We start from the raw sequence: 23,324 nt of genomic DNA, 5'->3' as shown, positions 1-23,324 counted from the left end.
TCTCTGAGAAGTGTTCACACACAAGTTCACCGCATAAACTTGGATGCATGGGGCCCACCTCAAGCAGGGGCACCCTGATGCCTCTGATGAAGGAAACTAAGATTTTAAGAAAAATGAATGACCAACTTCCCCTTTTTATGATGCTCCTCCAAAACTTGTGGTTATCTGCAACTCTTGCATATATGCCAGGGACTAGGACTGGGGAAAAAATGTAATTCTCGCTTGAGGACATGTTTTTTATTGATTTTTAGAGAGAGAGAGAAAGGGGTGGGAGGGGGAGAGAGAGAGAGAGAGAAACAGCAATCGGCTGGCTTCTGTATGTGCCCCGACCAGAGATCAAACCTGCAACCTTTCTGGTGTATGGGACAATGTTCCAATCAGCTGAGCCACCTGGGCAGGACTGAAAAAATTGTTTTAATTGTGGCAAAATATATGTAACATGAAATTTACTATTTCAACCACCTGTAAGTGTACATGTCAGTGGCATTAGGTACATTTATGTCGTTGTGCAACCATCGCCACCATCTGTCCCCAGAACAGTTCTCACTTTCCCAAACTGCAACTCTGTGCTCATTAAACCATAACTCCCCATTCCGCCCTCTGCCCAGCCACTGGCAACCACCGCCGTACTTTCTGTCTCCATGGATTTGACTACTCTAGGTACCTCATATAAGATAGAAGTTTACTTTAATCCACCCACAAGTATGATTTCCAAAACTGAAATAAAATCGCAATAGCAAGAGCAACTGCCACTAGTAGTTGAGAGCATTTTTTTTGCAAAATAGAAGACAGAATTGTCTTCCTCTGACAGACCAAGTCATATAGATCCTTCAGAGAGAGATGGGGAACAGCTTCAGAAGGCCCTGCAGAGCCGGAGAACTTGCAAAGCACAACGAAGGTGTATCCAGTTCATGGTTCCAAACCACTAAGGCCTCTAGATGCCTCAAGGTGCCTATAAAAAAAGAGGACTGAGGTAGTTCTTGGTGAAACCAAGAAGAGGAAATGCCAACTCCTGCATCTTACTATGAGGAGATAGATCAGGGAGAAGCAAGATGCTGGCCAGATAAGCTTTCCCCAATTTTCTCACGGGAATGGTCCCACATGATCTGCTTCAGATGATAAATATCAGAAGGCCCTAAAATAAGCTGTTAGGACCCCAGTAGAGTCACAGGGTATAAAAGACTAATGAATAACAGTAATATCACCACCCTCCATTTCCTCAGCACTCACTCTGTGCCAGAAAAAGTTCACTAAGCGCTTTATACATATTGTCTCATTTGATCTTCACAACAACTCCATAAGATATAGATACTATGACTCCCTTTGCAACAAACAGAAAAATTATTTCTGAAAAACAGTGACACTCTCAAGGTCACAGTTTATGAAACAGATCCACTGCAAGGCCTCACTCCACAGCCCATGCTTTCAATTAATAGCCTTGAAAGGTAGAAGTTATTTTCATACCCTCATGGCAAAGAAAGAAAATTGTTCATTAAAAATCTCTTGGCTGAAAATGTTTAATGCTTAAAAACAGCCCCGATTAAGCTTCATCAGGTTAAGTGTGGAACAAGCCCCAGATTCAGGATTCCTCCAGTCTCTGGAGGTTTGACATGTGACCCTTGGCCAATCACTCAGCTTCCCTGGCCCTGGGTTTCTCCAGGAACTTGTAAAACAAGACTACTTTCCCCCCTTCTCCCCCTACCTCAAAGCATTCCATAGGGTCAATTATCCATACCGAGATAATAAGGCCGGTATCCAAGGATGAAGCTGTTGACCAAAGGTTTCAGTCCCCTCTCTAAACAATTTTCTGTTCAGTTATCAGAGTTTCCCACAAGAGTTATCAACTAATCAGCAAATAACTATCCAGGACCTACTATGCACACGGTCACAGAGCAGTAAGTGAGCACTAGCCAGAGGCACAGGCACCATCCTTGCCCTTGAGGACCAATCTCCAAGTTTGGAGACTTATAAAATACATGAAAAAACAGCAGGAAAAAATCTGGTGGTTGGAATTATTATTCAGTAGCCAACTATAAGATACAACCTAGATGTCTTGAAATTTAGAAAAACATCAGCTAGGACTTAGAAAGCTGAGGTTTCCCACATAAAGTGGAATTTTTAAACTTTCAGGAAAAAGGGAGAGAAAGGCATTCCAGGCAAAAGGAACTCTGGAAGATAAGTGATCTGAGGCTGGGTAGGACAGTGTACAGGATGAGCGACCACAAGAGACCCACGGATCCCTTGGGAGGGTCTGGGTGAGCAGTAGAAATGGAACATGGAGCCGGACTTCAGGACATGAACGAACACCTGGCATGGTAAGCTGGACCTGCAGTAGAAACTAAATGTAGTGAGCTGGGTGACATGGTGAATGTTGAACTGCTCAGTTTGGATTTCTTACCTACTCTCTATCTCCAATGAGGGAAAAGCAAAAAACAAAAACAAATAACAAAAAACTCACACATGCAAAAACAGTCCTTATAAAGCAAAAGAAATGAGTCATGCCAGCTGAAAGGCACCAGCTGAGTATTGAACAAGAGAGCTCCTTGAGGGCACGGACTCATTACATTACTGAGTACTGTACTGGGAACACATTAGGTACCTAAAAATGCTTGGGGAGCAGTATTTTGATTTGCTGCTGCTCGTTTCACTTGGACCTTTCAGCCCCAAGAAAACAGGCCTGGTCCAGAATTTATAATCCTCCGTTCACATCACCCCTACCCTTCCGCTAGATACCATACCAAAAGGAAATTGAGGACCCTGCCCCCCTCTGCTCCAAGTCTAGGAATCAGGTCACATGGAGTCCAACACTAAGCTTCCACTGCAAAAGATCATCCAGGGAGAGGCTGCGCCAGCAGCACACTCCGTCTAGAAAGTCCCAGACTCTCCTGCGCTGGCTGATGTGGCTCAGTTGGACGGAGTGTTGGCCCATAAACCGACAGGTCGGGGGTTCAGTTCCTAGTCAGGGCACGTACCTAAGTTGTGGGTTCCGTCCCCAGTGTGGGGTACATAGGAGAGGCAACCAATTGACCTTTCTCTACCATATATATGTTTCTCTCCCTCTCCCGCGCCCTCCCCTCTGTCTAATATCAATAACCATGTCCTCAGGTGAGGATAAATAAATAAGGAAGGAAGTCAGTCCCAGACTCTTCCTACGAGAAGTCTCGTCAAGAAACAGTCCCTGGGGCCTCCACTGTCCCTGAGGCCCCAGGCAGTCCCTGAGGCCCAGCGGGGACGGCAGCCACTGAACTGTGCACGCACCCAGAGAGCATAGCACTGTTCTCAGTCCCCGCAGCCAACCAGCAGGAGATGTGACCAGCAAGTGATTCAGACAAGAGGACACCCAACAATCATGCCAGTTCTGATGAGGTCTAGATATGTTTAATGACATCACTCTGCACCATAAGATGCAAGAGTAGGGACAATCTGTGCAAAAAAAAAAAAAACAGGGGGTGTTTATTCAGATACTCTCCAGACGGTGTTGACTTCATTAAACCTATTATCATTTAACCAGCCAGTCACCATGTGCATCACACTGGCAACACAAAACATCAGTCCTCCCCTCAGTGGTGCACCTTCTAAGGCCTGACCCCTCCCTGCTGTCTTCATACCTAGAGGAAAATGGCAAGCCTTGTTCTCTACCAGCTGCAGATCCACAGAATGAAGAGGCTGGCACAACATGAGATGTTTAGTACACAGAAGAATGACCCACCCCTGCACTGCACCAAGCACTTTCACGATGAAAGAATCAGATCCTCACGTAATAGTTGAAAATTTACATGTGTGTGCCTGCCAGGAAATAAACCTTTGCTAGTTAGATACGGCTCAACAGAAATACTTAAATTCCCTTCTGCCAATTCCTGTCATAAGAAACCCCTGGAGGGAGAAGCAAGAGTTCCTCTTAAGCACACACCTTCCAATATCATTTATAAACTTTTCAATGCAAATGAAAGTCAAATCAGAGCAAGTGTCATCTGATAGGTTTCTCTCCTTCTTACCTGAACTTGTGTGCGTATATAGGTACACACGCACATGCTTGCACACACACACTTTTAGGAAAGACATCAGCATGACACGGTTGCTGAAGATTTGAGCACCTCTGTGTGAAAACACAATCACTCTATGCCACGCCAGCCCTGCTTTGACATCAAAAAAAAAACCCACCAAAGAAAAAACACCCGGGGAAAGTAACCAGGAAAGGGAAATGCCTCCTTGAAACAGCTTGAAAAAGGCAATTCTGAGTCAGCCCATGCTGAAACTATTCCCAAACACCAGCCAGGAAGTCCCTCTTTCAGGGTGCTCTGCTGCCCAGCAAACCCGACCTGCCTTTGGTAAAGCTAGATCTCCGGAGAAAGGAGCTTCCCTGGTCTATTCGGCCTCCTGCTGGGTTCCGTCAGCGGCCAGGTCTTCCAACCATGCCTAGCTAACGCACACACAAAAGCTGCTGGCTGCCGCATGAGCTCACATTCACTTCACACACACACACACACACACACACACACACACACACACACGACACAACACACACTTGTAAATACATACCTTTCACCCTCCATTGTGCGAGGCCCAGCGGGGATGGCAGCTGCTGAACTGTACACGCACCCAGAGAGCCTAGTTCTGTTCTCAGTTCTCGCAGCCAACCAGCAGGAGCTCTGATCAGCAACAGTGATTCAGCATGGCTGCAAATGAAGCCTCCTCCCTCTCGATCCTCCTTCCTCTGACTTACTAGCGGCAGCTTGTACCGCAGAAGCAGCAGCCGCAGAAAATGTCTTACCCAGAGCTCCCTGCAGCCCTTTCAGCTGCTAAAAGCAGCAACCCACTTGCTCCCCCTCCCCCGCAGGCTTGCTGCTCCTCCGTCTCCTAGGAACAGCGCAGCTCCAGCGACCCAAGTGCGGTGCCACCTTTCCAGCTGCCTCCACATCTGCCCAGGCATCCCCAGGCTAGGCGACCTGCCCACCCCAAAGGCTTCCCTCTCCTCTGCCTAGACTGCAAAGGCTCAGGCAGTTCCTCACTAGCCCAAGAAATACTGGCCCCCACCTCCGCCCCTGCCCCCATAGGCTAGGAGTCTGTCAGCCTGGCCAGATTGCTGGAATGAGGAGGCCCCTCCCTCTGTGGCTCACAGAGGAGTTTATCCACCTGGAGAAATTGACTTTTAGGTCACAGCTCATGTTCCAGTTCCTTCTCCCAAAAGCTGCAGTGGCTCTGAGAGTCAAGTAGAGAGTAGTTGGAGGAAAGAGCCTACTAGAACTGAGAAGAATGCAAAGAGAAATTAGAAAAGGAAACTAGTCGAAACAGGTGGAATGGAAACAAACCCTATTTTACTGCAAGAGGCCAAATTTCATAGCACAAACCTAAAGCATATTCCTGAAGTCTGTCGCACTGAAATTTGACTAATCTATGAGTCTAACCACTAAGTTTCCCACTGACTCCCCATCTCCAGCCTAAGTGTCTCACATCCTCTTATCTCCACCTGCTGAGACTCCAGTCAGACTCACTTAACTCTAACACATAATCTTGGGGAAGGCAGGAAGCCAGTCTGTCTCCTAGCCACAACCAAGAAGCTTAGAGGTAACTGAGGCAACCAACCACTGATAATTGATTAGGCACAAAAACGGGTTTAGAAGCTTCCCTGGTGCCTCAGTAAATTATACACGAGCATCTCTGCTCTGGGACCCTCCGTGTCACCTCTGGGCTTCTCTGGATCCACTCTACCACTAGCCACCTGAGTGGCTTTCATCAAGTCTCTTCCTCACTATGGACCTCAGTACCTCGTCCATAAGATGGGATGAGACCAGACAATCTCTAGAGTCCTTTTCAACTCTGAAATCATGAGTCTAAAAAATGTCTTAATGTTCCGTTTTTCTTATGACAATAATCTGTGGGATTGTTTTAAGAAGAAAATTTTATCAGACTGTAATTTTTTGTAGGGGGCTTCAGAAAAAGTAAGAGAGATGCTCAAGAAACCTATTATTGTTATAATTTTGGCCTGCTAAGTTTCTGCATTGCTACAAAGCCCTGAAACCAAGGCTTTGGGAAGGAGGGACACTGAGGTAATACAAACTAAGAGTAACTTAAACTTCACACAGCCTGTTGAACTCAAACTTACTAATATGTTATTCTTGAAGATGATGTCCTGACAACTCGGTGACCTCTTAGATTAGGCCGTTACCCAAACTCACTCTTTCTCAAATGAGAAGAAGCCTGGGTGGTCTTATTTGCGAACCACAGCCCTGTTATCACCACTTCCTCCTTTAACAACAATACTCCTCTCGCATCTTTCTCTGTCCCTTCCTCCTCTAATCAGTCTTATGGCTCTACTCCAGACATTTCCTCTTGAGGTAAATCACATGAACCAGGAGTAACTGAACATCACAAATAAGGAGACTGAATCCCAGAATCCATGCCAAAGTGCAGGCATCCATCAGGAAGACAACTGGGTGATTCATAAAAATGACATAAAAATAAGATGAGTCTCTCTTTTATAACTTCATAGTCTCATTCACAACTTCCATACAGGAAACCGGGGCGGGGGGGGGGGGGGGGTGGTGTCACATCTCACAAACCAGAGAGAAAGGAAAAACAAGGCCAGGAAAGGAAATACACAAGGGCTGAACATAGTCGGTTCTAATACACAACTATTGAGAGGCTCTTTAAAATTTTACAAAATTTTCTTTGCAATCTACTTTTGCCAGGCTGTCACTACATGTACGTGCTGAAACCATACTACTACCACCTGCACGCTCCTCTATCCTCCACTCACTCTACGCACAGGAAGTACCAGAACAGAGGTGGTGCAGGGAATGTTTTCGAGAAAAGGCTTAATAGATCCTCACTGAGTAAGATCTAGCGAGATCCTCAGTTCTGGGGCCAGAACTGAGCCAAGAATTAAAGTCTCCAGACTGCTGCCACAAAGTTCCCGCCCTAACTAATTTTCTCCAGTTTGAGCTACAGTTTACATTTTCTACCTTATTATCCAAATGTTCTCTAGGGCCACAACCTGAACCTGTTGGCTCTAGGGTTCATACTGATTGGACTTCAAATTTAGAGTTGCTATGGAATTCTTGCAGTAGAGGGAAGTCAAAGGAACCAAAGTAGCGTCTGCCTGGAGGAAAAGGTCCCATCCTTGAAGCCTAGCAGTAGTGTCTTACCCACTTCCTAGCCCTCCTCGCTACACCCAAGGCTCATTCACAGCTTATCAATAGTGCCCAGAGGCCCCAGCTCTCCACTCCAAAGCAATTTACCCAGCCATCTGCATCAACTTGGTTCAGAATCCCTCATCTCTATGCAGCTCAGGAAGAAACCATGTTAGAAGAAACTTGATGGCTGTTTAAGTGAATTTGGTCTAGAAGGTTCTCTTCTCCACTGTCTGTCTCACCACAAGCAGCCAGTACAGCACAGCTTTTCATTCTTCTTTTTTTTAAATTTATTGGGGTGTCATTGGTTACATAATTTTCAGGGGTACAATTCTATAACACATCATCTGTATATTGTATTGTGTATCCACCACCCCAAGTCAAGTCTCCTTCCCTCACCATTTATCCCCCTTTACCCTCTTCTACCTCTCCCCTACCCTCTTTTCCCTCTGGTACCCCTTTTACCATACTGTTTGGGGGGGTTGCCTAATCCCTTTACCTTTTTCACCCAGCTCCTCTACTCCCGGCCTTCTGACAGTTGTCAGTCTGTTCTCTGTATCTATGAGTGTGTTTCTATTTTATTTGTTGGTTTATTTCATTCATTAAATGCCACATATAAGTGAAATCATATGGTACTTTCTATGACTGGCCTATTTTACTTGGCATAATACTCTCCTCTTCCTTCCTTTTAAGTCTCATTCTTCCTTTTAAGTGTTTTTTTCTGCTTTTGTCCTCCTCCAGAACTTCAGTTCCCCACATTTGCAGGTACCATAACACAATACAGTGGTCCGCACCTAGCTGTGCAGCAGCAAAAACATCTGCCCAGCTGATAAACACTGTAGTCATCAGGGAATCAAAAGACTCAGCAAACTCTTTAGGGTTACAGAACTGTTTCATATCTTGACTATGGTGATACTTACACAATTATATATGACTATTACATTTCATCAAACTAGATACTTAAAATGAGTGAATTTTATGTTATGTAAATTATACCTCAATAAATCTGGGAAAATGAAAACATTACAGGACCAGGCTCTACCTCACAACAAGAGGGTTAGGGCCCAAGAAGCAAGAATTTTAATGAACTTTATAGGTGACTCTAATGCACAGCTAAATGCAAAGTCCACTTAGAACAATGAAAAGATTTCTCACATCATTTGATCAGACAGGGCCCAAATATATTTACCAGAAACATAACCCTAGGCAAGTTTCTTTACAAGTCTCAATTTTCTCACCTGTAACAGGGAGATAATAATGATACCTACCTCCCAGGGTTGTTAGGTTTCAATGTGAAAGTATGCAAAGCACTTAGCAGAGAGCCTGGCCTACAATAAGCACTCAGTAACCATTAGCAGCTATTATTTGCATTGCCTATGCCAATGCTACCAAACCACACCTCTCTGAGTCCTTGGTTCTGAGGTCAAGAAGTTAGCCGGGGTAGCTAATCCAGGAAGCACAGCCATGGGCCTCTCCTAAAACCATTTCCAAAACTCCAGCAAACAACTACTACTAATAGGTCACCAAGGATTAGGCAAAACCAGAGCTAAATTAAGGCCTACCCACATCTGTATCGGCAAAACTTTCCCCCAGATCCTGGACACTTGATGAGCAGAATCTACCTATAAGCTGCTTAGTGTCCTTAGCCCAGGAAGACAGGCAGAAACTGAAAATTACCTTGAAACCCCAAAACATCAAAAGGTAAACAGAACAGCACCTTATCCAGAGTAATGTTTGGCTTCCCTCTGAACTCTTCCTCTGAGAGTAGAAGAACCCATGCCCTGAGTAGATAGATACAAGAGAATAATCACCCACCACATTTATGTTGCCCTTTAATGCTTGCAAAGTGTTTTGCATCCCTCATCTCCTTTGATTTAAGATAACATCCCCTGAATAGTAATAACAGGTCCCACCCCATTTTATTTACTTTGGGCCAGATTCAGTAAAGACCCAAGACTTTACATGTACCGCTGTCACTTAATCCTCACTATAGAAGGGACTATTGTCCTTGATTTGAATGTGGGGTATAGAGAAACACAACAGATTTTTATGTATTGATTTTGCATTGTTCAATCTTACTGAATTTGTTTATTAGTTCTAACAGTTTTTTGATGGAGTCTTTAGAGTTTTCTGCATGTATCATCATGCTATCTGTAAATAGTTGTAGTTTTATCTCTTCCTTTCCAATTTGGATGCTTTTAAATTATTTTCCTTGCCTAATTGCTCTGGCTAGGAATTCCAATTATTATGTTGAATAAAAGTGGTGGAAGTGGCCATTGTTGTCTTGTTCCTGATTTTAGAGAAAAGGCTTTCAAATTTTTACCATTTAGTACAATGTTAGCTGTGGGCTTAACATATGTGGGTTTTATTATGTTGAGGTACATTCTCTCTATACTCACTTTAATGTGAGTTTTTATCATAAATAAATGTTGAATTTTGTCAAATGCTTTTTTGCATCTATTGAGATGATCCTATGGCTTTTATCCTTCATTTTGTTAATGTGTTGTATTACACTGACTGATTTTCATGTGTTGAGTCATTCTTGCATCCAAGGGCTCGATCCCACTTAATCATGGTGAATGATCTTTTTAATGTACTGCTGAATTTGGTTTGCTAGTATTTTGTTGAGTATTACTGCATCTATGTTCATCAGGAATATTAGCCTATAATTTTATTTTCTTGTAGTATCCTTCTCTGGTTTTGGTGTCCGAGTAATACTGATGTCATAAAATGAGTCTGGAAGACTTCCCTCCTCTGTTAGAACTAATAAATTCTGGGATTTCTGGCCAAGATGGAGGTGTAGGTGAAAACACTGTACCTCCTCGCACAACCAAATTTAAGGACGACAAAGATTTAGAAACAAAAACACAACCAGAACAGACAGAAAACTGAACTGTACAAAAGTCCATCAACAACAAACCATTCATCTAGACTGGTGAGAGGGGTGGGGTCGGAGGTCGGCGGAGAGGGATCCCGGCAGAAAGAGGTGGTGATTGGCAGACCCAGGTGTGGGGTGGAAAGGAGCAAACCCAGTGAGATGCGTAAGGCGGTGGCTGACCAAGGACACACATTTGTACACAGATAAACTAGGTGAAAACAGGCAGTGAGACAAACTGCACAACCCAGGGCCCCAGTGAAGGGAAATAAAGTGTAAAAGCACTGACTGAAAAAACTTTTGGGGGTTGAGGTACCAGGAGAGGCTCCTAGCCTCACAGGAGAGTTCGCTGGGGAGACCCACAGGGTCTTTGAATGTATACAAGCCTACCCACCTGGGAACCAGCACCAGAAGGGCCCAATTTGCTTCTGGGAAGCAGCAGAGGGGACCGAAATCCAAGAGAGAGCAGAGTGAGCACCATTGCTCCCTCTCTGACCCCACTCCCACCTACAGCATCACAACCCAGGGATTGGGTTGACCCACCCTGGAGAACACCCAAGGCTCTGCCCCTCATACATAATAGGTGCAAACAGACCAAAAAATTATGGCTCGAACAGAAGAACAGATGAAAGCCCCAGAGTCAATACTTCTAAGTGATCAAGAGATAGCCAACCTATCAGATGCACAGTTCAAAACACTGGTGATCAGGATGCTCACAGACTGGTTGATTTTGGTCACGAATTAGAGGAACAAATGAAGGCCACACTAAGTGAAATAAAGCAAAATGCACAGGGAACCAGCAGTGATGGGAAGAAAACTGGGACTCAAATCAATGGAGTGGACCAGAAGGAAGAAAGAAACAACCAAACAGAAAAGAAGGAAGAAACAAGAACACAAAGAATGAGGAGAGGCTTAGGAACCTCCAGGACATCTTTAAACGTTCCAACATCCAAATTATAGGGGTACTAAAAGGGGAAGAGGAAGAGCAACAAGGGGAAAAGTTATTTGAACAAATAATAAAAGAGAACTTCCCCAATATGACAAAGGAAATAGACTTCCAGGAAGTCCAGGAAGCTCAGACAGTCCCAAAGAAGTTGGACCCATGGAGGTACACAGCAAGGTATATCGTAATTACATTACCCAAGATTAAAATGAAGGAGAGAATCCTAGAAGCAGCAAGAGATAAGGGGACAGTCACATACAAAGGAGTTCCCATCAGACTGTCAGCTGATTTCTCAAAAGAGACCTTACAGGCAAGAAGGGGCTGGAAAGAGGTATTCCAAGTCATGAAAGGCAAGGACCTACATCCAAGATTGCTCTATCCAGCAAAGCTTTCATTTAGAATAGAAGGGCAGATAAAGTGCTTCTCAGATAAGGTCAAGTTCAAGGAGTTCATCATCACCAAGCCCTTATTATATGAAATGTTAGAGGGACTTATCTAAGAAAAAGAAGATAAAAAACATGTACAGTAAAATGACAGCAAACTCACAATTATTAATAACCATACCTAAAACGAAAACAAAAGCAAACTAAGGGAACAACTAGAACAGGAACAGACCCACAGAAATGGGTATTACATGGAGGGCTAGCAACAGGGGAGTGGGAGGATGAGAGTGGGGGGAAAAGGTACAGAGAATAAGTAGCATAGATGGTAGGTAGAAAATAGACAGGGGGAGGGTAAGAATAGTGTGGGAAATGTAGAAGCTAAAGAACTTATAAGTATGACACATGGACATGAACTGAAAGGGGGGAATGTGGAGGGGAGTGAAAAGAGGGAAATGGGACAACTGTAATAGCATAATCAATAAACTATATCAAAAAATAATTTTAAAAACAGAACTGCAAAACACAGAAAGGTATTAGGCAGAAAGAAGGAAAAAAAGAAAAAAGAAATGGGCAAAGACCTGAATAGACATTTTTCCAAGAAACATATTCAAAAGGCCAACAGGTACATAAAAAGATGTTCAACATCATTAATCACCAGGGAAATGCAAATCTAAACCAAGAGATATCACCTGCCACCTGTTAGAATGACTATTATCAAAAAGATAAGAAATAGTAAGTGTTAATAATGATACAGATTGTTGGTGGGAGTGTAAATTGATATAGCCATTATGGAAACAGTATGGAGGTTCCTTGAAATATTTTTTAAAGATTTTATTTATTTTTAGAAAGAAGGGAAGGGAAGGAGAAAGAGAAGTAGAGAAACATCAGTGGGTGGTTGCCTCTCTTGCACCCACTACTGGGGGACCTGACCTCCAACCCAGGCATGTTCCCTGACTGGAAATCAAACCAGTGACCCTTTAGCTTGCAGGCCAGACCTCAATCCACTGAGCAATACCAGCCAGGGAAAAATATTAAAAATAGAACTACCATTATGATCCAACAATTCCACTTCTGGGTGGAATAGAGCAATGAATTTGTATCAAATTTTGCATTAAGCTGAACATTATCGACAAACTATTCGGGTGATTCCAAAGGCCACAGCTATTGGCAAGTGGTGATTGGCAGCTTCATTAGGACAACATGACTGCTCTTGTATCACATCTCATGCAGTGTTTTTATGAAACATCAAATCACCCAAGTGACTCAGCCCCTCTACAGCCCAGAATTGGTGCCCTGTGACTTCTGACTTTTCCCCAAAATAAAATGACCTTTGAAAGGAAGACATTTCAGACTGTCTATGAGATGAAAGAAAATACAACACACTGATGGTGATTAGGAGAACTGTGTGAGATCCCAAGGTACCTACCTTGAAGGGGACTGAGGCATCATTGTCCTATGTACAATGTTTCTTGTATTTTGTATCTTCTTCAAATAAATATCTGTTTCACATCGCATGGCTGGATACCTTCCGGACAGACCTCGTATGCACCCCCATGTTCACTGCAGCATTGTGTATAATAGCCAAGATATGGAAACAACTTGTATCTACCTATGAATGAATGAAGGGAGAAATTGATACACACACATGTGGAGTGGAATATTATTCAGCCATGGAAAAGAATAAAATCTTGCCATTTTCAACAACATGGATGGAACTTGAGGGCATTATACTAAGTGAAATAAGTCAGAGAGAGAAGGCAAATACTGTATGATCTCTCTTATATATGGACTCTAAAAACTAAAATGTTTTGCCCTGGCTGGGGTGGCTCAGTGGATCGAGTGCCAGCCTGCAAACCAAAGAGTTGCTGATTCAATTCCCAGTCAGGGCACATGCCTGGATTGTGGGTCAGGTCTTCAGCTGAGGACACGTGACAGGCAACCAACTGATGTATCTCTTGCACATTAATGTTTCTCTCCTTGTCCCTCACTTCCCCTCTTTCTAAAAATAAATTTAAAAATTTTTAAAAATGTTTTAAATTAAAAAAACAATACAAGCACACAGATACAGAGAACAGACTGGCAGTTGCCAGAGGCAGGGTGTTGGGGAAGGGAGAAATGGATGGTGGGGGTCAAAGGTTAAAAATATTTTTTAAAAGTAATCCAATAAAAGAAGCTCTATCGGAACAAAATTAAACGTGGAAAACTGAGGTTCTTCGAGTTAAATGACTTCACCATGGCCCCATGGGTTTAAAACCAAGTCTGCCTGATCTCAGAGCCCACTACTAAGTCCTATGCACGGCAAGCACCACCCCTATCTTACTGCCTCCATTATAGAAATAAGCTGATGCGGATGAGAGAGAGAGAGACCTCCAGTGGCTCAGTATCCTCTAGTGAAGTTGAGGGCCAATTAGGGTATGAAACCAGATCTTCATATGCCTAGACTAATGCCCTTCCCACCTCACCTGTACAGGGGGAAAAACAGCGAATGAACACTTACAGATATTTATACAGGATGCCATACTATCAAGTCCTTCCCCCTGGTTTCCCTTGGTACCTTACTTTATCAACCAAGCCTAGCCACATATTGCTTTTAGAGAAAGCTGGATGCACATCATTAGACCCCAAGTGAGTCAAAGAAAAGCCAGACCAACTAGAGCAGCAAGCAGGGTGCATCACACAGGTCAATACATTGCAAAAAATTCCTCTTTCAGGGTCTTAGTAAGAATCCCTTCCGCTCTCAAATCTTCAGCCTGCAACTGGTGCCCTCTGCTGGTGAATAGGCACATCTCTTCATAACAAAAGCAAAATCTGATTACACCCACCAATGGCTTAGAAAGTGGGGGGAAACCAGCATCCTTCACAGAACATTCTATTCAAGAATGAACGTAATTTTCTACTTACAACTTTTTCATGGGTACTTGCAACTTCAAATTGACTGCATTGGTTCTCTCTCTACCTGCTAGCCCTTTCTCACCTCTCTGGTTCTTTCCTTTCTGGGTGCAAAGAAAACTGGGCTGTTTTACATGAAAAGGTAAAAAATAGACGAGGCAGAGTCCCAAGGACAGAACACAATGATGTATGTGGGTGAGATCAGGTCTGCACATATAGCAGGTACAGAGAATTGAGGCAGGCCAGTGATTAATGCAAAACCCATGAATGAGTATGTCCAGACATTCTGGTCACTCTCTACCTTCATATAACTGCATGCTTATAATTCAGTCTTACTGACTATCATAGCCTATGTAATGGGCCGAACCAGGGACCCACAACATATATCCTACATGAATAGAATGTCAAAGAGCTTACAAACTAGTTGGAGACATTATACAGGGATATACATAGTGGTAAAACAAAGGGAGAGAGTGAAAAGAAGTGTAGAACACTGGCTGGTGTGGCTCAGTGGATTGAGCTCCAGCCCGTGAACCAAAAAAGGTCACTGGCTTGGTTCCTGGTCAAGGCACATGCCTGGGTTACAGGCCAGGTACCTGGTTGGCAACCAACTGATGTGTCTCTCAACACATTAATTCTTCTTTCCCTCTCTTTCTCCCTCCCTTCCCCTCTCTCTGAAAATCAATGAATAAAATCTTTTTTTTTTAAGTAGAAAAAAGGTACCATGGAAACTTAATAGAGGAAAACAACTTTCAGTTTGGAGAAGCAGGGAGTGCTACTGTAGACTGTCAGGGAGCACCAGGGAGTCTTTCTCATTCGCCAAGATGGCATAGGAAGAGGTACTTACACTGAGGATGCCAAAAGTTAGAAGGATAAATGGAGAGGGCCCACATATACAAAGATGAATGAACAGGGCCCTAGCAGGCCAAAAGCTAGCAAGATAATTGAATAGAAAAAAAGCCCTTCCCTCCCTATTCCAATAAGAACCACAGACTTGAACAGGAAGGAGTATGGTCTCTAAGATGGGAGTCCACTATTCTCCAGGTTGCGGCATCTGAAAAACTCTGCTTTTGCACCGGCATCGGTTAAGTTTGGCTTTTATTGCAGCAGGCAGCCAAAGCTGCATTTTCAATTAAAGGAATAGGACACAAGGAATAGAAATAAAGTTGCAAATTTGGTAAATAACTCTTTAAAGCTTTAAAAAGGATATTCATAATTATAAGTAGTTACAACTAGGTCCTTTTAATTTCTCATGAATTCATTTAAAATTTTTAAAAAGTAATTTAAAATGATTAATTGTTTAAACCCACTACTTCAGTATACTTACCTATTGTATTACATTAAATAATACCCATCTCGGACTTCCGCCAAGATGGAGACGTAGGTGGAGGAAAAACCTCGCCTCTGTGCACAACCAAATCTAAGAACAACTATTTTTAACAGCAGTCACAACCAAGCCACACGGAAAATCGACAATACGGAGTCCAAAGGACAACTAGATACTCAGCTGGACCGGTACGAGGAGGGAGGCCAGCAGCGGAGCAGGTTAGCAAGAAAAAATTCCAGGGGCGGTGCGCGGTGCGCGCAGGCAACCGAGGGCGTTGATCGCGAGCGAGCTGGCTGCCGGAGCGCACAGCGGGTCGGTCCGTCGGTCGCGCGTGTACGTGCGGAGAAACCAGTGAGAAGGGAAGCCGGCGCGGAGCAGCAGGCTCGCACAATTCCGACCGGATAAACAAGCCCCACACGTGTGGAGTTACTGGATGCGCTGGGCTAGCGGAGAGGACCGCCATTGCTCCCTCTCTGACCACGCCCCCACACACAGCGTCACAAACCAGCGACCTGGGTCTCCCCGTCCTGGTAAACAACTAAGGCTTTGCTCCGCTCACTTAACAGCACGAATAGACCAAAAATGGCTCTAGGACAACTCAGAGCCCCAGAACCGATAGACCTAAGTGATGAAGAAATAGCCAGTCTTTCAGATGCACAGTTCAAAACACTGGTTATCAGGATCCTTACAGAACTGGTGGATTTTAGTCACAAATTAGAGAAACATATGGAAGCTAAACTAATTGAAATAAATGGTGATACAAAGGATGCCAATAGTAATGGAAAGAAAATTGGGACTCAAATCAAGGGAGTGGACCAGAAGGAAGAAAAAATGATCAAACAGAAAGGAATGAAGAAATAAGAATTCAGAAAAATGAGGAGAAGCTTAGGAACCTCCAGGACATCTTTAAACGTTCCAACATCCGAATTATAGGGGTACCAGAAGGGGGAAAGGCACAGCCACAACTGGAACACTTATTTGAACAAATAATAAAGGAGAATTTCCCCAAGATGGCAAAGGAAATAAACTTCCAAGAAATCCAGGAAGCTCAGAGAGTCCCAAAGAAGTTGGACTCAAGAAGGAACACACCAAGGCACATCATAATTACATTAGCCAAGATTAAAATGAAGGAGAGAATCCTAGAAGCAGCAAGAGCTAAGGGGACAGTCACCTACAAAGGAGTTCCCATCAGACTGTCAGCTGATTTCTCAAAAGAGCCCTTACAGGCAAGAAGGGGCTGGAAAGAGGTATTCCAAGTCATGAAAACCAAAGAACTACAACCAAGATTGCTCTACCCAGCAAAACTTTCATTTAGAATGGAAGGACAGATAAAGTGCTTCTCAGATAAGACCAAATTCAAGGAGTTCATCATCACCAGGCCCTTATTATATGAAATGTTAAAGGAACTTACCTAAGAAAAAGAAGATAAAAAAGATGAACAGTGAAAGGACAGCAAACTCACAGTTATTAAGAACCACACCTAAAACAAAAGCAAACTAAGAGGACAGCTAGATCAGGAGTGGAACCATAGAAATGAAGATCTCATGGAGGGTTAGCAACAGGGGAGTGGGAGGAGGGGAAGGGGGGAGAAGATACAGAAAATAAGTAGCATAGACAGTAGATAGAAAATAGATGGGGGGAGGGTAAGAATAGTAGGGGAAATACAGAATCTAAGGAATTTGAGACACGTGTTCATGAACTAAAGGGGGAAATGGTGGGGGAGGGGGTATGCAGGGTGGAGGGGAATGGAGGGGGGAATAGAGCAAATGTAATGGCATAATCAATAAAAAAAAGTTAAAAAAAATAAAAATAAATAAAAATAAAAATAAAAAATAATACCCATCTCATATATGTTGTGCACCATCACCATGTCCATCCCCAGAACTTTTTCATCTTTCCCCCCAAAATTCTGTACCCATTAAATAGCACTTTCCATTCTCCCCTCCTCTAAGCCCCTGGTAACCTCTAATTCTAATTTCTGCCTCTATCAGTTTGCCTGTTCTAGATACCTCATGTAAGTACAATCATACAATAATTGTCATTGTGTTTGTGTCTGGCTTATTTCATGTAGCATAATATTTTAAAAGTTCATCCATATTGTAGCAAGTATCAAAATTTCACTCCTTTTTTGGCTGAATAATATTCCATTGTATGCATATACTACACTTTGTTTATCCAGCCATCTGTTGGCGGAATGAAAAGTTTTTTATATTTCACCTTTTCACAGAGCACAATTTAGTAAACATTTCCCTAATGTTTGACATTTATAGTTTCCAATCTCTTATTATAGGTAACGTTATAATCACCATCTTTATGCAAAGACTGTTTTCCTTTCATTGACTTATTTTCTTAGGTTAAATCCCTAGTATTAAAGTCCTACCCTTTACAACAGCATGGATGGAACTGGAAAGCATTATGCTGAGTGAAATAAGTCAGGCGGTGAGGGACAAATACCATATGATCTTGCCTTTAACTGGAACATAATTAGCAAAAGAAAAAAGCAAACACAATACAACCAGAGACATTGAAATTAAGAACAAACTGATAGTAACCAGAGGGGAGGTGGAAGGGGATAACTGGGGAAGGGTTTTCAGGAACAACTATAAAGGACACATGGATACAACCAAGGGGGGGGTTGGGTGGAAGCAAGGGAGGGAGGTGAGTTTGGCTGGGATGGGGGGGGGTATGTGGGGGGGAAATGCAGATAACTGTAATTGAACAACAACAAAGTAATTTAATAATTAAATAAATATTTTTTTAAAGTCCTAGAGTCACTTTAATGATTCTGGTTAATTTACCCATATTTACCTTCCTCATTTATCCTATTTCCCAGCCTGACGGTAAAGTTACTGTCTGAATTTTCACTTATAAAAGTACAAACTGTGATTAAAATCAATTGGTGGGTACAAACAGTTCCACCATTATTGAAAATAAAAGTTTCAAGTTCATGTACATATGGATCCAGAGACTTGAGGGAAACTGACCGTATCTCTGATGTCAGGAATATAGAAATTCAGAAGAGATTTCAAATGGGCATTTTTGGCCACAAGCTCCCTTCTGTGACCAAAGTCCCATCTTCTCTATACCAAAATCTTATTACGAGATCAGGACAGGATTAACTTCATCCTCAGGGGAGTGATATGAAGTGATTAAATCAGACCAGATTGCTACACATTCCATTGCAGTTTACAAGCAAACAAAATGTGATCTAATGTACTGACATGCTTACACCTGTTATAAGATGAAGCAGTTATACTTCCTTCCTCCCTGAGGAATTATTTATGATGCCTGTGTCAACAATTGCCTTCCCTTAGATCATTTAAAGGCCTATACAAGGCAGTCTATTTCATAAACTTGTTTACAAAGAATTTGCATAATGGCAGTGCATCTTCCCATGCTCAAAACTGCCAGAAGCTGTAATAATGAAAAGACTTAGAGAAAGACGAGGAATTAACAAAGCAGAAATGCTCAGAACAGCTCTCCACAATACACAGAGCTGGCTGACCTATGTGAAAAGTTTTCCAAAATTGCACCTTTCAGCACTTGGTGGCTCAGCTGGTTTGAGCATTTGTCCAGTACACCAAAAGGTTGTGGGTTTGATTCCAAGTCAGCGTACATGTCTAGGTTGTGGGTTCAATCCCTGCTTGGAGCGCCTATGGGAGGCAACTGATAGATGTTTCTCTCACTCTCTCTCTCTCTCTCTCTCTCTCTCTCTCTCTCATCATAAACATACCAACATATCCTCAAGTGAAGTTCTTTTTAAAAATTGCACCTTTTACCCACAATCTGATGTTTTCCACTTAACTTGGTTATACTAGAAAAAATGTTAGCTGTGTCAGGGGCTTTCAAGACCAACCCAGTTCCCAAGGCCAACCCTACACTGAGATTATCTAGAAGTCACAAAACGTAGCAATGCTGTCAATTGTATTCATAGCTAAGGTTTATTACAGCCAGGAAGTAAGGCTAGTCGGTTCACATGAGAAAAAGCCACAAGCTGTCTGCAAGAATGCATGTGCAGGCCTCTCTATGCTCTCTCCCTACCATGAGAGTCATACAAAATACACTCACGTGTAATGTTTCTGCCCAAGAACTCAGTACTCAAGCTTTTACAGGCACCCACTGCCAAGCATGTATCAAAATTCCAGACTCCAGAAGGAACTGCTACCAGTCTAGACATAGTGAACCACTGCTATCAGTTAGGGGAGAGTGGAAACACTCCCTTAATCCAAGTGCCATGCCTCTGCTCAAAACCCTGAAATGGCACACCGTTTAGTAAAAGCCAAAACTCTTACAACAGTTTAAAAATCCCTACATTTGCTTCTCTTACCTTCAGTTCCAGCCAACCTGACCAACTTGCTTTTCCTCAAAAAGACCAGGCATAATCCTGCCTCAGGGCTCTTGCTCTTCCCCTAAATATCTCCATTGTTCACTCCCACATTTCCTTCAGGTCTTTGCTCAGATGTCACTTGCCCAGAGAGGCCTACCCACACCACCTGTTTTAAATGGCACTGTCTTCACAGACATCCTGCCTGGCAGCGCTCCCAGCCCTTACCCTAATTTTCCCATACCACTGATCTCCTAACATCCCATATAATTTATTGTTTCATTGTTTCATTATGTCACTAAAATATAACCTCTAGGAAACAACTATAAAGGACACATGGACAAAACCAAGGCGAGGGTGAAAGCAAGGGAGGGAGGTGGGTTTGGCTAAGGTGGCGGGGAGTGATGGGGGGTAAAAGCAGACAACTGTAATTGAACAACAATAAAATAATTTAAATAAAAAAATAAAATATATCCTCTAGGGAGATCCAAGATGGTGGGAGAATAGGTGGAAGCTACACTCACCTCCTCCCAGGACAAAACTGGAGTTACAACTAAAATATAGAACAATCAACCTGAATAACCAAATGAAGACTAGCTGAACGGAAGTCTGATAACCAAGGATTTACATAAGAATATATACTGAGACTGGTAAGAAGGGCAGAGATGCGAAAAGGGTTTGGCCTCACTCCAACGGGTGGCTGATATTCTGAAGGGATATCTCAGCTGCAAAGGTTTCTTCTGAGGAGTGGGGGGGTCTCAACCCACACTGGGCTCCCCAGCCCAGAGCACCAGAGCCAGCAAGAGGTGCCCACATAACATCTGGCTGTAACATTCAGTGGGAATTCTGTCTCCCAAAGACAGAAGTCCGCCAGAGGCATAGGCACCCTCTTAAAGGGCCAACACACGAAATTTTGTTCACAGCCACTCACCCTGAGCTCTGGTGGAAGAAGGGCAGAGCAGACTAGTCATGTAAGGAGAGACTGGGGTTTGTAGCTCTAGGCAGAAAGCTGAAGGGTCAGCTGCTAGTATCCCTGTGCTGAGTCCCTCTCCCATACTGCAGACACCATCTTGCTTAGGTGGAGCACTCCCCTCCTTACAGCATCAGCTTGGGAAAATGCAATAGCCCCACCTTCTGATCTCCCTGACATCCTACCCCGTGGAGCTCACACCCTCCTGAGGAGTCAGCTATCTGGGCCAAAGAGAATAATTTCAAGAAGACTCAGGGGGTGTCAGTGACTGAGTTACATGGTTGTGGGGCAGAGGCCACTCCTCCCACCTTCCCCCAAGCCTGACCTGCGACTCCTCTTATGGGAGATCAACTAGCCCCACCCTTCCAACTCCTGGTGGGCTGCCCTGCTAAAGCAGGCTCCCAAGAGAAACTGGGACGGACTGAGTTGTGTGGCTCTAGAACATGACCATTTCTCTCTTGCATATCTGACCTCCCTTCACACAGCCAAATCTTGGTCTGTTTGGACCTGATAAACTCTGATAGCCTCACCCTTATGACTTCCTGAGATGCCATCCAACACAAGGATCTGCAGGCATCTGAGAGGTAGCAGCCAGGCTTGGTATACCCTGAGACATTTGCCAAGTGCCCTCACACTATGCACTGACACCGACTTTGAACCTGTTTCAATCTGGTGAACACCACTCACCCCTACCTGGTGACTCACTTGAGAACCTTCCTCATGCAACTCAAGAACCACCAGAAGTTCTTTCAGTGGCTAAGCCTAACAGACAGACAGAAGGCAGAGGTATTTGGAGGTGGATATCTGGGTGCATTAGGCCTTTGGGTGACTGGCCTCCAGGCATGATGCTGGCAGTAGCCAGCCTTGGTGCACAGCTTGATCCTTCCCATGCACACTGGGGCCCAGCAGAGGCAGCCACAAACAGGGATTACTGTGTAGCTCCAAACAGATTGCCTAGGGCCAGTCAGTCACAGGTAGTGTCTGACACTAAGCTGCTCCAGAGTCCCAAAAGGCCCCAGAATCAACACATCCTGTGCCAACTTTCAACAACAGCAGAGCAGGATCCAGTTAGCCACATAAGCAGCATATACAAAGAGAGATGTCGACAGGCACCAGATGCTGCTGAGGCAAATTCTGCTTAGTGTGGTCAGTACCTATGCAGCAGCTCATATACTATGGTCAGGGTCAAACCTCACAGTCACCCAGCCTGAGGGTCAATCCCATGCACAAATAGGCCAACAGCAACAAGAGAGTTCACGTAACCCATACAAGGGATATCCCTGGAGCAAATGGTCCAAATGATCAAGGAGAGTGTACCACTGGGTCCTACAGGACACCTACTACAAGGCAAACCTACCAAGACTGAAAGACATAGAAGATCTACCTGATACACAGAAATGAACACAAACATGCAGCCAAAATGGAGAGACTAAGACACATGCCCCAAATCAAAAATTAGGCAAAATCTCCAGGGGGGGAAAAAAAAGGTAAATGAAATATAGGTAAGCAATTTACCAGACAGAAAGGTCAAAAAGATTTTAAAAAAAATGGTTGAAAGGATGCTGAAGGAACTTAGCGAGAACTTCAACAAAGAAATGGCAAGCATAGAGAAGGACACATAAATCTTTCAAAATAACCAGTCAGAAAAAAAGATATATACGAAATTAAGAAAACACTATAAGGAATAAACAGTAGACTGGATGAAGCAGAGAGTCAAATCAGTGATTTGAAAGACAAGGTACGGAAAAAAATAAACCAGTCAGAGCAGCAAAAAGGAAAAAGAAGTTAAAAAAATTAGGACAGTTTAAGGTACCTTTGGAACAACTTGAAGTATAACAACATCTGCATCACAGAGATACCAGAATAAGAAAAGTGATAGCAAGGAATTAAGAACATATTTGAAGAAATAATGACTGGAAACTTCCCTAACCTGATGAAGTAAAGAGACACAAAAGTCCAGGAAGCACAGAGAGTCATAAACAAGATGAACCAAAGAGGCCATCACCAAAATGCATCACAATCAAAATGACATATGTTAAAAACAAAGAGATAATCTTCAAATCAGCAAGAGAAAGACATCTATCTACATACAAGGGAGTTCCCATAAGACTGTCCTGATTTCTCAACAGAAACATTTCAGGACAAGACAGGATTGGCATTAAATATTCAAAGTGATGAAAAGCAAGGACCTACAACCAAGACTACTTTCCCCAGCAAGGCTATCATTTAAAATCAAAGGACAGATAAAGAGCTTCCCAGAACTTCCGCCAAGATGGAGGTGCAGGTGGAAACACTTTGCATCCTCGTATATCCAAACCTAAAAACAATAAAGTTTTAACAACAATAAATGCAACAAAATCACACAGAAAATCGACAATACGGAGTCCAAAAACAACAAAATGCTCAGCTAAACTGGTGAGAGGGGCGAAGCCAGCAGCACAGCAGGGTCGGACAGGGAAAATCCCCCGACCTGGGAGGCACGC

General features: G+C 43.4%; 1 protein-coding gene across 2 annotated transcripts in view; it reads right to left on the bottom strand.

Moving 5' to 3' along the window:
* KLHL3 (kelch like family member 3) overlaps positions 1-5,049 on the bottom strand; it is a 121,723-nt gene extending 116,674 nt beyond the window's left edge. For both annotated transcript variants that reach the window (XM_037163489.2, XM_037163490.2), the window contains exon 1: positions 4,540-5,049. In XM_037163489.2, coding sequence (XP_037019384.2) covers positions 4,540-4,553 — 14 coding nt within the window. In that variant the 5' untranslated portion in view covers positions 4,554-5,049. The remainder of the gene's footprint in view (positions 1-4,539) is intronic.
* Between the last annotated feature and the right edge of the window lie 18,275 nt (positions 5,050-23,324).

Source organism: Artibeus jamaicensis, unplaced genomic scaffold (genome assembly GCF_021234435.1).
Source record: "Artibeus jamaicensis isolate MK-2021 breed Jamaican fruit bat unplaced genomic scaffold, CSHL_Jam_final contig_456, whole genome shotgun sequence".
In the NCBI taxonomy this organism is placed as follows: Eukaryota; Metazoa; Chordata; class Mammalia; order Chiroptera; family Phyllostomidae; genus Artibeus; species Artibeus jamaicensis.
This window is presented reverse-complemented; position numbering and strand designations above follow the sequence as displayed.